Below are 12871 nucleotides of genomic sequence, written 5' to 3'. Positions count from 1 at the left end.
TGTATTTCATTCTTTAGATTAGAGATGAAGCACTAATGGGCCTGTTGTATTTTCTTACAACCTGGACCATTAGCTTAAGTAACCAGCTAAATAGTTTTTTTTTATTAAAAGAAGGCTTATTTTATTTTCTCAATTTGGTTCCATAACTCTTCTGTCGTTTACTATTTTGGTCATTTCCGTTAGTTTTTAACCTTAAATATCTAAGGTGAACCAACTTTATAGGTAGTCCACCATAGACCTTATTAAATCTTTTATTTTTAACAGTTTGATCTTTTTTTTAAATGGAGACCGTTGGATCATGGAGGGATCTATTGTAGCTTATAATAAACCACAAACACCTAATTTTTTTTCTTATTTCTTCTTCTTCCTTCATCTCCTTCATCATCACATTCATACTCCTTAATCAATCTTCATATAACTTAGAAAAAAAATCAAAAAATTAAATAAAATTCTCTTCATCAAAATCAAATCATTTTCATCAACAACACATAATATTATCATCAAAATCAAACTCAGAAAATCAAACAACAACAACAACCTTTCAAACCCATAAATTAAACTTTTTCAAAGTCATTAAAAATCAACCCTTTTAATCTTCATCTTCAAAATAAATTCAAAGAAAACCAAATAAATAAATAAATCGAAGAACACAATATAATAAACTGCTAATTATTTTTTTTAATTTCTTTCCACCATCTTCATCATATTCATCCCCAAATATAAATCCAAACCTAAGTATTTTTCCTTTTCGTTCTCTTGCTATCAAATTCCCACATAGAGACAATGAAGCTTTTCTAAGTAGGCTCCTTTTGTTAGTGACAATCGTCACATTAGGATCATTTAATTTTATTAGTTCTTTCTATGTTTTGACAATGTGACAGAGACCCATCCTTTTCACTTCAGTGGAAGCATCAAAGCATTTGAAATCATCAAAAGAAAACTCAGATTTCTCTCTCTTTCTCTTTCCGGTGGCGTCTCTCTCTCATCGGCGGTGGCCTTCCGATCGATTTTATTCGTATCTGGGTTTTGGATTTTTGGATCAAGATGTTGTTTTTTAACTTCTGATTTGTTTTGATTTTTATGGATTTGTAATTTTATGGATTTTGTGATTTTGGATTTTTTATTTTGATTTTATGGATTCTGATTTGTTTGATTGGATTGCGAGGAAGATGAAGGAGAAAGAGTGTTCTTGGGAACACGGTAGAGAAGAAGAAGAAGAAGAAGAAGAAGAAGGGGTATGGGTTTTACACCTTGTTTTCTTTTTCTGAATACTTTTTTAAAATTTTTGTATGACCGTTGATGAAGAAAGATAAAGAAGATGAAGAAAATAAATAGATTAGAGGTAAATAGATTAGAGGTTGGTGTACATAGTAGACCTGCAATCAAACGGTTGAAATTATATAAAAAATATTAGACATTAAAATACTAACAGAGATGACCAAAATAATAAACAACATAAGAGTTATGAGACCAAATTGAGACATTTAATAATTAAGGGACCAAACTGAGAAAATAAAATAAGTTAAGGGATCGGAGGATGTATTAAGCCTTAAAAGAATAACATTTTTCTTTAAACAGACTATTAAGCGACCAACTAACGTTTTTCTTTAAAATAACTCTTGTAAATAAATATTATTTTAAAATGAATTTGAACAAAAAAAAAAAATTATTATGATTTTACATAAATTGAAATCATTATAATTTTTTACATGAATTGAAATAATTATCAAAAATAAGAATGAGATATTGTTTTAAATATTATTAAAATGATAGTTTGGTCATTACACATTCAAATCAATTTTCATTCAAACTATCCAAACAACATCAACTCATATGAATCATTTTTAAATAAGTGTATCCAAACATAAATCAATTCACATCCAACTCACTTTTAACCAAAATCAATTATTTCAAACTCAATTCTATCAAAATCAATTCTCCCCACCGCCAAACCAAACACACACGTAATGGATTCATCAATAAGTCCGAGTCTTTTACCAAAGTTGCTCTTGTCAAAATTGGCACAAGAAGTTTGTCGTAAGTTTCAATATAAATTATCATACCAATATTAGTGATAAAATGAAGCTAATGAAATCTCAAAAGCAATTCCTATTTTTTCTGTTCATTATATTACCTTGTGTTGGAACGTTGGTGTGAAATTGGAAGGAAATTTGAATGTTGAAAGATTAAACATTAAGTCATGATAATAATAAAAATATTAGTATTATTACTATTATTATTTTTTCGTGCATATCACTTCATATAACTTTAGCTTATCTTAGTTGTGATTAAGTTGAGAATTCAACTAAATTTTCTATCTTTCCTTAATTCATATCTAATTAGTTTGTTTTCTCCAAACTTTTGTGGGATTGTTTCTTTTTTATCTTATCAAACGAGAGTTGTTGAACTAGCTAGTGGATTGTGTCTTTGAACTTATTGGATCCCGTAATTGTAGCTAAATACAGTTACAAAATATCTATATAAATAAAACATTCTACCCAATTTACAAATCACACCAAAAAGTTTTATTAAGTTGTCGATAACTCTTTCTCTTTTCTCCCTTTTTCTACTCGATGCACTTTCGAACCACTTCTCCCCTTTCTTTATTGTCCTTATAAATTAAGAGTGGTCTTAATATCATAGTCTCTTTCTAAATATAATGTCCCTTCGGAATTAAGAATGATTTTAAGAGCATAGTTCATTCGATATATATGCCCATTTGGAATAAATAGTGTTGCATAAGATTCATTTCTAATCAAAGTTCTCTAAATATATATTTTCAATATATATATGGGATTTGCTAGAACACACCCACTAGTTTTTATGTGGGAGTGTTTTAGCAAGCTATACCTTAAGGTGCATTTAACTACTTTTTAGTTATAACTTACTAAAACACACCTTCTAAAAAATAAGTGGGTGTATTCTAGCAAATGCCTATAGGAGTTGCTAACATACACCCACTTATTTTTTAGAAGGTGTGTTTTAGCAAGGTATAACTAAAAAGTAGTTAAATGCACCTTAAGGTATATCTTTGCTAAAACACGCCTTAATAAAAACTAGTGGGTGTATCCTAGCAAACCCCTATATATATATATGAGTTATGCTAGAAGCCACTCATGAAGGTGTCTTTTAGCAACTCACACCTCAATGTGTGATTTCCACTTTTTAGTTATAACTTTGCTAAAAGACACCTTCATAAAAATTAGTTGGTGTCTTTTAACAAATGCTAATAGAATAACTTGCTAAAAGACACATTCATAAAAGGTGTCTTCTAGCAAAACCCTATATATATATATATATATATATTACTAACTACTAAATAAAAATAATAATTTTAATGCTCCTAAAAAAATGGTGTCCTGGACTGCCGCCCCTCTCGTCCACCTTTGGGGCCACCCTTACTCGCAACATTAAGTAAGTATTTCCGATTGAAAAATGTACCTAAAACTATGTAAACTATGTACGAACAAATGTAATGGTACGAGGGAACTTAAGATTTCAAATTGTGTAAGCAATATAATATTTTGTTTACCAATACAATTATAAAAACGTCCAGCATCAAAAAAACATAGATGTATGAAAATGCAAAATAAACCACTTATTATAACTGATTTTTCTTCTCCTTCTCGCTTTTCTCGATGCATAGGTTCTAGAATTATTGCAACAATGTAGTCTTTCAAAAGTATTTTCTTCATTTATGTATTTATCCTCAAAGCAGGGGTGGCCCTGAGCACGGGTCGAGGGAGCGGCAGCCCAGGGCACCATACTTTTAGGGACACCATACCTTGTGTTGGAACTTTTATATGTATGTATATATACTCCCATAAAAAGTGTAAAATGCTAGTTGCTCACCAAATTATAGGGTACTACAAAGTTAAAACTAATAAATGATGTGACTAAACGAAATATAAAATAAAATCAGGTAACTGCATGTACAAAAAAATATTAATTATATCTATAATTTTAGTAACTAAACCGACGCGTCATAAGCTAAAAACAAGTGAATAATCTAATTGAGGCACTAAAATTAAAATAATGATATGGAGTGTTATGAATAATAAATAGTCATATATTTTGCTTTTGCATATTAAAAGTTACAATATTTTACCTTAGTTTATGAGTCTCCTTTCTTTCTAATTCTTATTCTCTATGAATAATTTCTCCATCTCAATTTGTAAACAAAAACCATCTCTTCATCTCAATTATGCAACTATTAACACAAATAAAATCAATTGCCAAAAGCACAAGTGTCATATATCATTGATCATAACTTCATAAGATATGAGTAGGTGCCAATTGCAATTGCCAAACAATTGCATAAGCCTAGACTCTGGCACATGGATCCTAGCTTAGAGCTAATTGATTCACATTTCAAAGATTCATACATGTGTTCTTCTTGCACAATATCAAATGAAATGTTTAATAGTCTTTCCATTCATTTCTCTTGATCTTATCATTTTTTGAGGATTTTTTTTTTTATAAAGGACCGGCCCTGCCTCAAAGTTTTTATATGTGAACTCAGTTACTCGTGCCACATTAGTAATACTTTCAAGTTTCAAGCACTGGTCTTGGTATGCAATCTAACTTGAGGCACTCTTCATTCATAATTATCCAATTATCGTCAATCTCTTTCAAAATGAGTCTATAAGCCTATTCACATGTCATATTGCTTCATGCAACATTCAACTGTAGAAGCAACTAGAGCTCTTTTTGCAGCTCAAACTAAAAATAACGCAAAAACTTTGTTAGATACTCTTCTATTCCATAATGAATGTAAAAAGATTTGTTTCACACTCTTAGATTTTGAAATGAGTGGCGTTTTAACAAAGAGTAAATGTCTTAAAATAAGTATCATTTCAGTTTTAAAATTAAATTAAATTTCATGTTATTTCAAGTTTACCCTCAAATTTATTAACTTTGTGTGCATCATTCTCAAGTCATTATACTTTAAAGTGTAATTTTGACAACGGTTAACTAATAAGAACAACTTTATAAAGAATACGGTGTCCAAGTTTCGCAAAAACTACTCGGATTTAGGAGCTATCCTTTTAGATTGTCATAGAATCTATATTCGACATTTTGTAAACTACGGATTGAGTTTACTAGGATACATCCAATGAGACTGCCCACACTTTAGCTAAGGCAGCTACATCTCTTACTAATTTCCGCTCATTAACTGATGTACCAAATTGTATTACTACTCCTATTATAAATAAAATGAACTAAGTCTGTTGCATTAAAAAAAAAAAAACTTTATAAAATTATTATATTCCATTGGAGCCTTAAAAGAACTTCTTGGTTTGGAACTCCCAAAGTTTTGGGCTGCTTACTTGTTCTATGTTCCAGTTGGTCAAAACATTTCTTGGGCAAAAAGAATTTGGAGTATAAAAATAAGTCCTAGCAAGTTCATGTCATTAGATTAATGATTATTCAAAAAAAAAAAATGTCATTAGATTAATGATGAGTTTAAAAAAATTGAGATTTAAATATGTTTGTGCTCATTTTAAATATAGGGATTTTTGTTTTCAATTAGTATCTACAATTAGTTTTATTAGCGACCGAACATGCTATTTTTATAAGGTGGCAATAATTTGCAATATTTTTTCCTTCAAAAAAAAAATCATTTGCAATATTTTTATGGAATGACCTACTTTTTTTTTTTGGAAATAATATTAACTCCTTTTAGATAACGATATTTATTTGACATTTATATCGATAATAAAATACATATCACTATAGGTTTCGGTTCTCTTTTGTACCAAATATGCAGAGTTAGTAAAATACTTTTTTTTAGGGAGAGCTAGTTAAATACTTGTAAGGAACCAAATATAATGAATAGAATTTTGGACAGGAAATGAAATTCTTACTATTTTCATTGTGTGCCTAAATGAATATTAGACCTATGACAAAGTAAATATATCTCACCAAAAGGACCTAATACATTCACAGCCATTTATTTATCATGTATTCATTCACTCAAGCAAGGTCTTTTCAAAACAAAGGTTAACAAGGATTCATTCCCAACACTTGGAATCATCGGATTATTCATTCAAATCCTCCAAGATGACACTAACCACCACCTCTTCTCCTTTGAAAGTATCTCAAAATACGAGTCCGAGGAATTCGAAAAGAAAACGATTGATCTGAATTCTTCTTTGTTGCGCGGTAACGAGCATACAAGCTCTTATAAAACCTCATACCATTCACACTTTGTCCAAACTCCTCCTCAAACTTCTTCTTCCATAACTCATCATTAGAAGCAAGGTATTGCAATTTTGAACAAGTACAACACACTTTGGCCAAATCATCACCAGGAAGATACTCAAATATTAAGAGCTTAAGTTCCATTGGGAGGCTCATAAAACATGGTGGAAGATTCAATCCAGCTTTATCACAAAGATCCATTAAAAGTGGCAATGCAAGCCTATCATTCACTATCTTCCACAATTCAAAAACCTCATTTTCATCATCATTAACATTAAAACTAGCAATAGATTCAAAATTTGATAGCATAAACTTTAAAGGCTTGGAAAATCTATATTTATCTAAATAAACCCTATGTACATTTGACCCAACATCATCATACAATGAACCATAAACGTTCACAAAATGCCCTAATGTCTGAATTTTCAAATTCAATGAATGAGGTGAACCATTAGTAAGAATCTCAGGAAGAGTATACCTCAAACATATCATTGAAGAAGAAGACATGTCATCTATAAGATGAGAGGAACTAATCTTCACACCCGAAACGCGATCCACACGAATAAACCCTGATTCAAGAATAAAAGCATGAACTGCAAATACCAGTAGTTTGAAATCGCTAACGTCATCACCAAGCGCTTCTCTAAGCACCCTTTTCACAAAATCAGGTGTTGATTCCATTCTAATATGATGATCAGTTCATGAAGGTAAGAGTCAAAGAGAAGCAATATAAGAAGAAGGAGAATAGATGGTATGAGATATGGTTAATTTGAGTTCCTGAAGGGAACATGGTGTTGATTCTGAGTGTGAGTTGGTGTTTGTAAGAGTTTAAAGACTAGTGTTTTTGTGGGGAGAAGCTATTGTTGGTTAGCAATATATAATTATATATTTCTATGATGCGTGCTTCATAAGGTATTAATTAATCACGCACGAGTACAGCGAGGAAGTGGCTCAATTCGTGACAAAGTAGCCTTGGTGTCAATTCATATGCAAATAAATGTAACATTACAGTTGTGAATTCGATGGAAAAAATTACACCAATAACAAACTTGATGTGTGGAGCAAGGAATAATCAAGCAACCGAAACAAAGTGTATGAAACAATTATAAACACAAGTCAAAAGTAGAAAACAACGAGAGAGAAAAGAAGAGAGAACACAAAAGAATTTGTTGACCCAATTCGATCCAAATTGACCTAGTCTGGGTGAGAGAGCAGTCATCCGTTCCACTATAATGATGAATTTGTTTCCCGCCTAATTCTACCCAAAGTCTCAATCTCTTCCCGTAACCAAGAGACTCAATCCTAATAGTGTTTCCCAGGGTGACTCAACCCTCAAACCCTAGTGTTTGTTGCCAATAGACAAACTCTATACAAGCCCTAGTTTTGTTGTTGCCTTTCTGAACCCTTGTTCAGCCTCCTCTATCTCAATGTTTACACCGATACAATGTCTATATTTATAGTAAAAGAATCCTCAATAAAACTAGAACAAATCTAGGCATGAAAATACGTTTATGTTTTATTTTATGCTGTCAAAATCGGCCACCAAATGCTCCAAATCGGCCACCGATTTTTGCCGAACCTAAAGCTCAAATAAAACATGTCAAAATCGGTCACCGTACCCTGAAAATCAGCCACCGATTTTCAGCTTCCAGAATTCCAATTTCTTCAATTTTGAGGCACTTTCACAACAATTATAAAGAAAGCCTTCCTTAAAAAAAAGTACAAAGAAAACTTGCATTTCAAACCGTGGCATTAATTGTACCATTGTCAATTACAAATACAATGACAAAGCGAAACAGTTAAGAAAAAATGATATGCATAAAACTGTAAAAAAAGAGCCACTTATTATAACTAATTTTGCTTCACCTATTCACATTTCTAAATGCTTATAGGTTTTAGAATCAGTTTAACAATGTAGTCTTTCAGCAATTCCCCATTTGTGTATTTATCCTCAAAGTTTTCGTATGTGAACTCGGCTACTCGCGCCACATTAACAATACTTTCGACCACTGGGCTTGGGATGCAGTCTAATTTGAGACACTCTTCATTCATAACTATCCAATAATCTTCGATCTCTTTCAGAATGAGTTTGTAAGCTTCCTCTTGTGACATATCATATTGCTTCATGCAACATTCAACTGCAGAAGCAACATGCACTCTTTGCTGCTCAAACTGTAAACAAAGGAAAAAAAATTAGATACTCTTTGAAGTCAGGGCCGTCCCTATAAAACTGGAGGTTCGACTCTCGTAGTAAAAATAGGTATCTAATAAAAAAAAGCACGATTTTTTAAAAAGATTAATCTTCTATTTAAATTGAAAATAACACTCGTATAATGATTATTAGCCACCGAAATTAAAATTAGTAATTATTTTTACTAAAGGCGTGCTTGTTAATGGAAATAGATGACAAAAAATTCAAGATATATAGTAGTTTTCTATATATTTTAAATTCAAGATATATAGTAGTTTTCTCTTAAATGCATTTTAAATTGTAATGGCCTAGTAGTTGTGTATGTAACTGAGACTTTTATATTTGGTTCAAATTCACACAAATGCTCGGGATTGAACCTCAAGACCGATTACTCAAATGCATTCTATTTTACTACTAAACTATTCGAAGATATCTATTGATTTTTTATATTTTATTTTATATACCTAACACTTTTGAATGCTATATTAATAAATTTTTTTGAAGCTCCTAAGATTGCGAGGCCCGACACCGTAGCTGATCTTGCCCATGCCAAGGGCCGGGCCTGTCCATAATAAGTGTAAAAAGATTTTATTTGAGACTCTTCAATTCTATAGTAAGTGTCGTATATTTTAAAATAATTGTCGATTATAGACTAAATACGTTAATTATTTAATGTATTTAAAAAGTAAAGTTTTGATTATAATAGTGATCGGGAATGAGTGCTTAATACCTTATGTGAGGATTTGTCATCGGTGAGTCTAGCAATAGCTGCTGCAGCATTGATGATTGTTGGGTCGCTGAAAATCCAATCAAGTAACTCTTTGTTTGAAAATTCTCCAAGACCAAGAAAAGATAGTAAGTTGAAGTGAGAGTGTAGAAGATATAATTCCATTAGCTTTGTATTCATTGTAAGTTGGAATAAATCCTTCATTGCACCATTTTGCTTCAACCAAGTAGGATTTTGCCAATTTATAAAACTGTAAATCAAATTGAAAATATTTACATATCAATTCATTAATTCAAAGATGAAAAGAGGAAGATTGGTAAGTTATGGAATATTGGAAGCTTACATCTTCTTTAACATACTGCAACAATAAACTTGATTTTCCATTCTCTACAATTGTTGTCTCATATTCATCCCACAATTCTAAAATTGTATTAAATACAACTTTCATGCACTCTGGAAGGGATTGAATGAGACTTATATCCCACCTGAAACTCACACAAAAAATAAGTATAAAGGAAAGTTTATATAGTAGAAAATAAATTTAACTCATATAAAATAATAAATAGTTCTAAAGTCACTTGTATGTGCTCTATTTGGATAAGTGCTTAAATATAAATTACTTCTAAAACAAAAATAAAATAAAGTTAAATTAGTTTTGTATAATCTATCATTTATTTTCATAAACTATCTTGACGAGCTTATAAAAATAAGTTAAAAATAACTAAAAAAATATATCTCATATAATTGTTTTCATAAGTTCTCTCAAATTATCAATATTAAACTTTTTTTATCGACATTAAACTAGAGAGTATCCTTTTGGAATGAAATCAACCTTTGGATTGCCTGTGTGAAGAGTTCAAGTTCTTCAACTGTACCAAATGCATCATAAGTATCATCTAAAAGAGATAGGCATAATGCCAATTTTGTCCCTAACTTTCTTGCAAGGGTATATCTAGGTTCATAGGACATGGTTAATAGCCAAAAGTAACCCTGCACAACTCTATCCCTTGCATAAGGAACTTTTGTTCCAAAGTCTGATTCTTTCCACCACCTGCAACAATATCAATAATATTATCATATTAAAATCTATAAATAAATATGGATATATATAAAAACTGACAAAAATTTGAATATTTAAAGAAATATCCAGATTTGAATACGCAAATATCAAGAGTTTTGATTTTACTTTATTTTAAATTTTATTTTTATTTCTTGCAAATATATCATGTTTAGCTTTTGATCTTATTGTTTTATTTTAGCCCGGTAAAATTTATTCTTAGTGGTATTGGTCCTTGAATATGTGAAAAATTTAATTAAATCCTCCAAAAATTAAGACTAAAACGAAGACTGCTGTGACAAATTTTAATATGAAAAGATTGTGCAGGGATCAAAACAAAATTATTTATGTGGGACTAAAAGCGGTAGATTTGCAAAGACTCAAAACGTAATTTAGTATGTGTTTGGTGTGACTCTTGAGTTAACGCATCCATGCGCTAGAACAAAAGCTAGGAAATCCAGTTTTAAAAAATCACGGTAAAAATTGTATTGGGACGCGATACTTTACCTTCTGACGGAGAACCAAACAGAGCTTTAATCAAATATGAAATTTACTAAATATGAAATTATTTACATATGGAGAATATTCTTGAGTCTTTGTGATACTTACTTGGTGATACCCCCGAGTTCTTTTTGGTACATCTTCTGCATCATATTGAAATCTAATTTTGCAAAATTCAAAATAACTTTATCATGGGAAGGTTCTTCATTGTATGAAGAAATGTGATACCATGTTTCCAACCTAGGAACTCCCTTGTGAAAAGGTGTATTTAAGCAGCGACGTATTTGTGTACATAGAAAAGGACTCAATTGAGTGTTGATGTAGGAATTGAGGTGAGAGTATGTGAAATCAAGTGCTTCATCTAGTATATCTTCATTATGAACCCTTAATTGTGTAGCTTCATACAAGCTCCACATTCCTTGTACATCTTTGGAAAGCTTTTCATTGAAGTTTTCTTCATTATTTTTGAATTTTTCAAATATCTCTGTCGAAATTCACCAACAATATTAATATTAGCTAGCCTTATGAGATATTATTGTGATTATTTAGATTCTATGTTCCAAATATGATTAATTATATAAATGACATTTAAATTATATGGAGGGTTTCTTATAGTAAAATGTTGCAGAGATATATACTCCCTCCGTTTCATAATACTTATCGCCTTTGATGAAATTACACATATCAAGAAATCAAATAAATTTTGTTATTTTTGATAAAATTCTTTGTATTTTTTCTACAATACCCTTAATCATTTATTATTTCATTCCATTATTTCTCTCTCTACAATAAATAGATAAGGGTATTATTGATAAACCAATAATTAATGTTGCATTGAAACTTGAAAGTGACAAGTAAAATGAAACAAAATTATTCTTCAAAAGCGACATGTATTGTGAAACGGAAGAAGTACATTAAAGCGTATTCAAATCAAGAATTTCCTAATTCTCTGTATTTAGAAATTTTTCCAACTAACTCTTTAAAACAAAAATAAATGCTAGGAAAATTTCAATATACCTGATGAAATTTGATATCCTTTTTGCCAGAGCAAACGAAATGCTAACGCAAGAAAGTGAAGGCCACCTTCATTAGTGGTTATTTCCTTATTGTTAGTAAATTTTGTGTAGATTTGTTTTAATGCTTCATCAATTTCACTTTCAAAATGATAAGATATTCCCAAACGATGCAATGAGTCAATCAAGTTTAGTTGTTGGGAAACATCATTCTTGCAAGATAGAAAAATCTTCTTTACTTCTTCTTTTGGCATTTGTACTTGTTGCTTCATGTTGTCATTAATGATTCCCTGCAATTAATTAATAGTAGTCATATAATGAAACATTTATAGAGCATTTAAATTTCTAGCAAGAAAAGAGTATTTGCACTTGTTCATTGATTTGCTTTGATTAATTTGACACTTTGTGGGCTCTGTAAGAAATGCAAAATAGGTGTTAAAGGGGGTTAAAGGAGATTTGCTTTCATGTTATGTTCTTGTTCTCATAAAAATCAAGTTCTCCAGACATGGGAAGTCTTACACACACATATTGATGTGAACGTTATTTAACAACAACAAAAAATATACTATTGATATGATTCATATGAACGTTAAAATCTTGCATGTAAAATTAGATATAGTACCATGGATTCAGAATCATATTGAAGGAAAATATGCCCCCAAACACTAGGACTAAAATTTATATTTGGCCGCCTAATGTCAGGGACCGTATGTTGGGTTGAATCAACTGGTGAGGGAGCTGCAAGAGACATGGTCCACTGAGATTTTTCACTATGATCAGTTAATGATGTTAACAAGTGTTGTAATAGTGATTTGTGGGGAGATGCAATTGTTCGTAAGCAATATAAATAGTACTATGTTGCATGATTTATGTGTTAAGCAAGTGGGTGGGAGAACAACGATTAGGGACAAAAATCGACTAGTCTTCTTAACCAGTCTTTGTATAAAATTATAAATCTAAGTTTGGTCTCTAAAATATTATAGGTTTAAGCCCAGCACGTTATATTTTTGACAAAAAATATATGTTTTTACTAAAAGTTGTGTTTTGGTACCTTGATAAATAATTGATCTTTGAGTATAAAATGAACCCATAAGAAAGTTGGTTCATAATGGATCCATTTATTTCAACGTTAGATTAGAGCATTCCACATAAACTTATCATGGTCCATTTATATTATA

The 12871-nt window shown here is 30.7% G+C and overlaps 2 protein-coding genes across 2 annotated transcripts; both read right to left on the bottom strand.

Annotated features, from left to right (window-relative positions):
- Positions 1-5809: 5809 nt before the first annotated feature.
- On the bottom strand, positions 5810-7074 carry LOC25491518 (putative F-box protein At1g23770). Its single transcript, XM_013599460.3, has one exon. The coding sequence runs from the start codon at positions 6883-6885 to the stop codon at positions 6070-6072; it is 816 nt and encodes a 271-aa protein (XP_013454914.1). The 5' UTR covers positions 6886-7074; the 3' UTR covers positions 5810-6069.
- A 1008-nt stretch (positions 7075-8082) lies between these two features.
- LOC25491517 ((-)-germacrene D synthase) lies at positions 8083-12444 on the bottom strand. The gene is made up of 7 exons (XM_039832580.1): positions 12316-12444; positions 11698-11983; positions 10789-11164; positions 9955-10173; positions 9482-9607; positions 9126-9372; positions 8083-8376 (listed from the first exon to the last, which is right to left on the bottom strand). The coding sequence occupies exons 1-7, from the start codon at positions 12442-12444 to the stop codon at positions 8083-8085; spliced, it is 1677 nt and encodes a 558-aa protein (XP_039688514.1).
- Positions 12445-12871: the final 427 nt, after the last annotated feature.

The sequence above is a fragment of the Medicago truncatula genome, chromosome 4, assembly GCF_003473485.1.
Source record: "Medicago truncatula cultivar Jemalong A17 chromosome 4, MtrunA17r5.0-ANR, whole genome shotgun sequence".
NCBI lineage: Eukaryota > Viridiplantae > Streptophyta > Magnoliopsida > Fabales > Fabaceae > Medicago > Medicago truncatula.
Note: the sequence above shows the minus strand (reverse complement) of the source record. Positions and strands in the feature narration are given on the sequence as shown.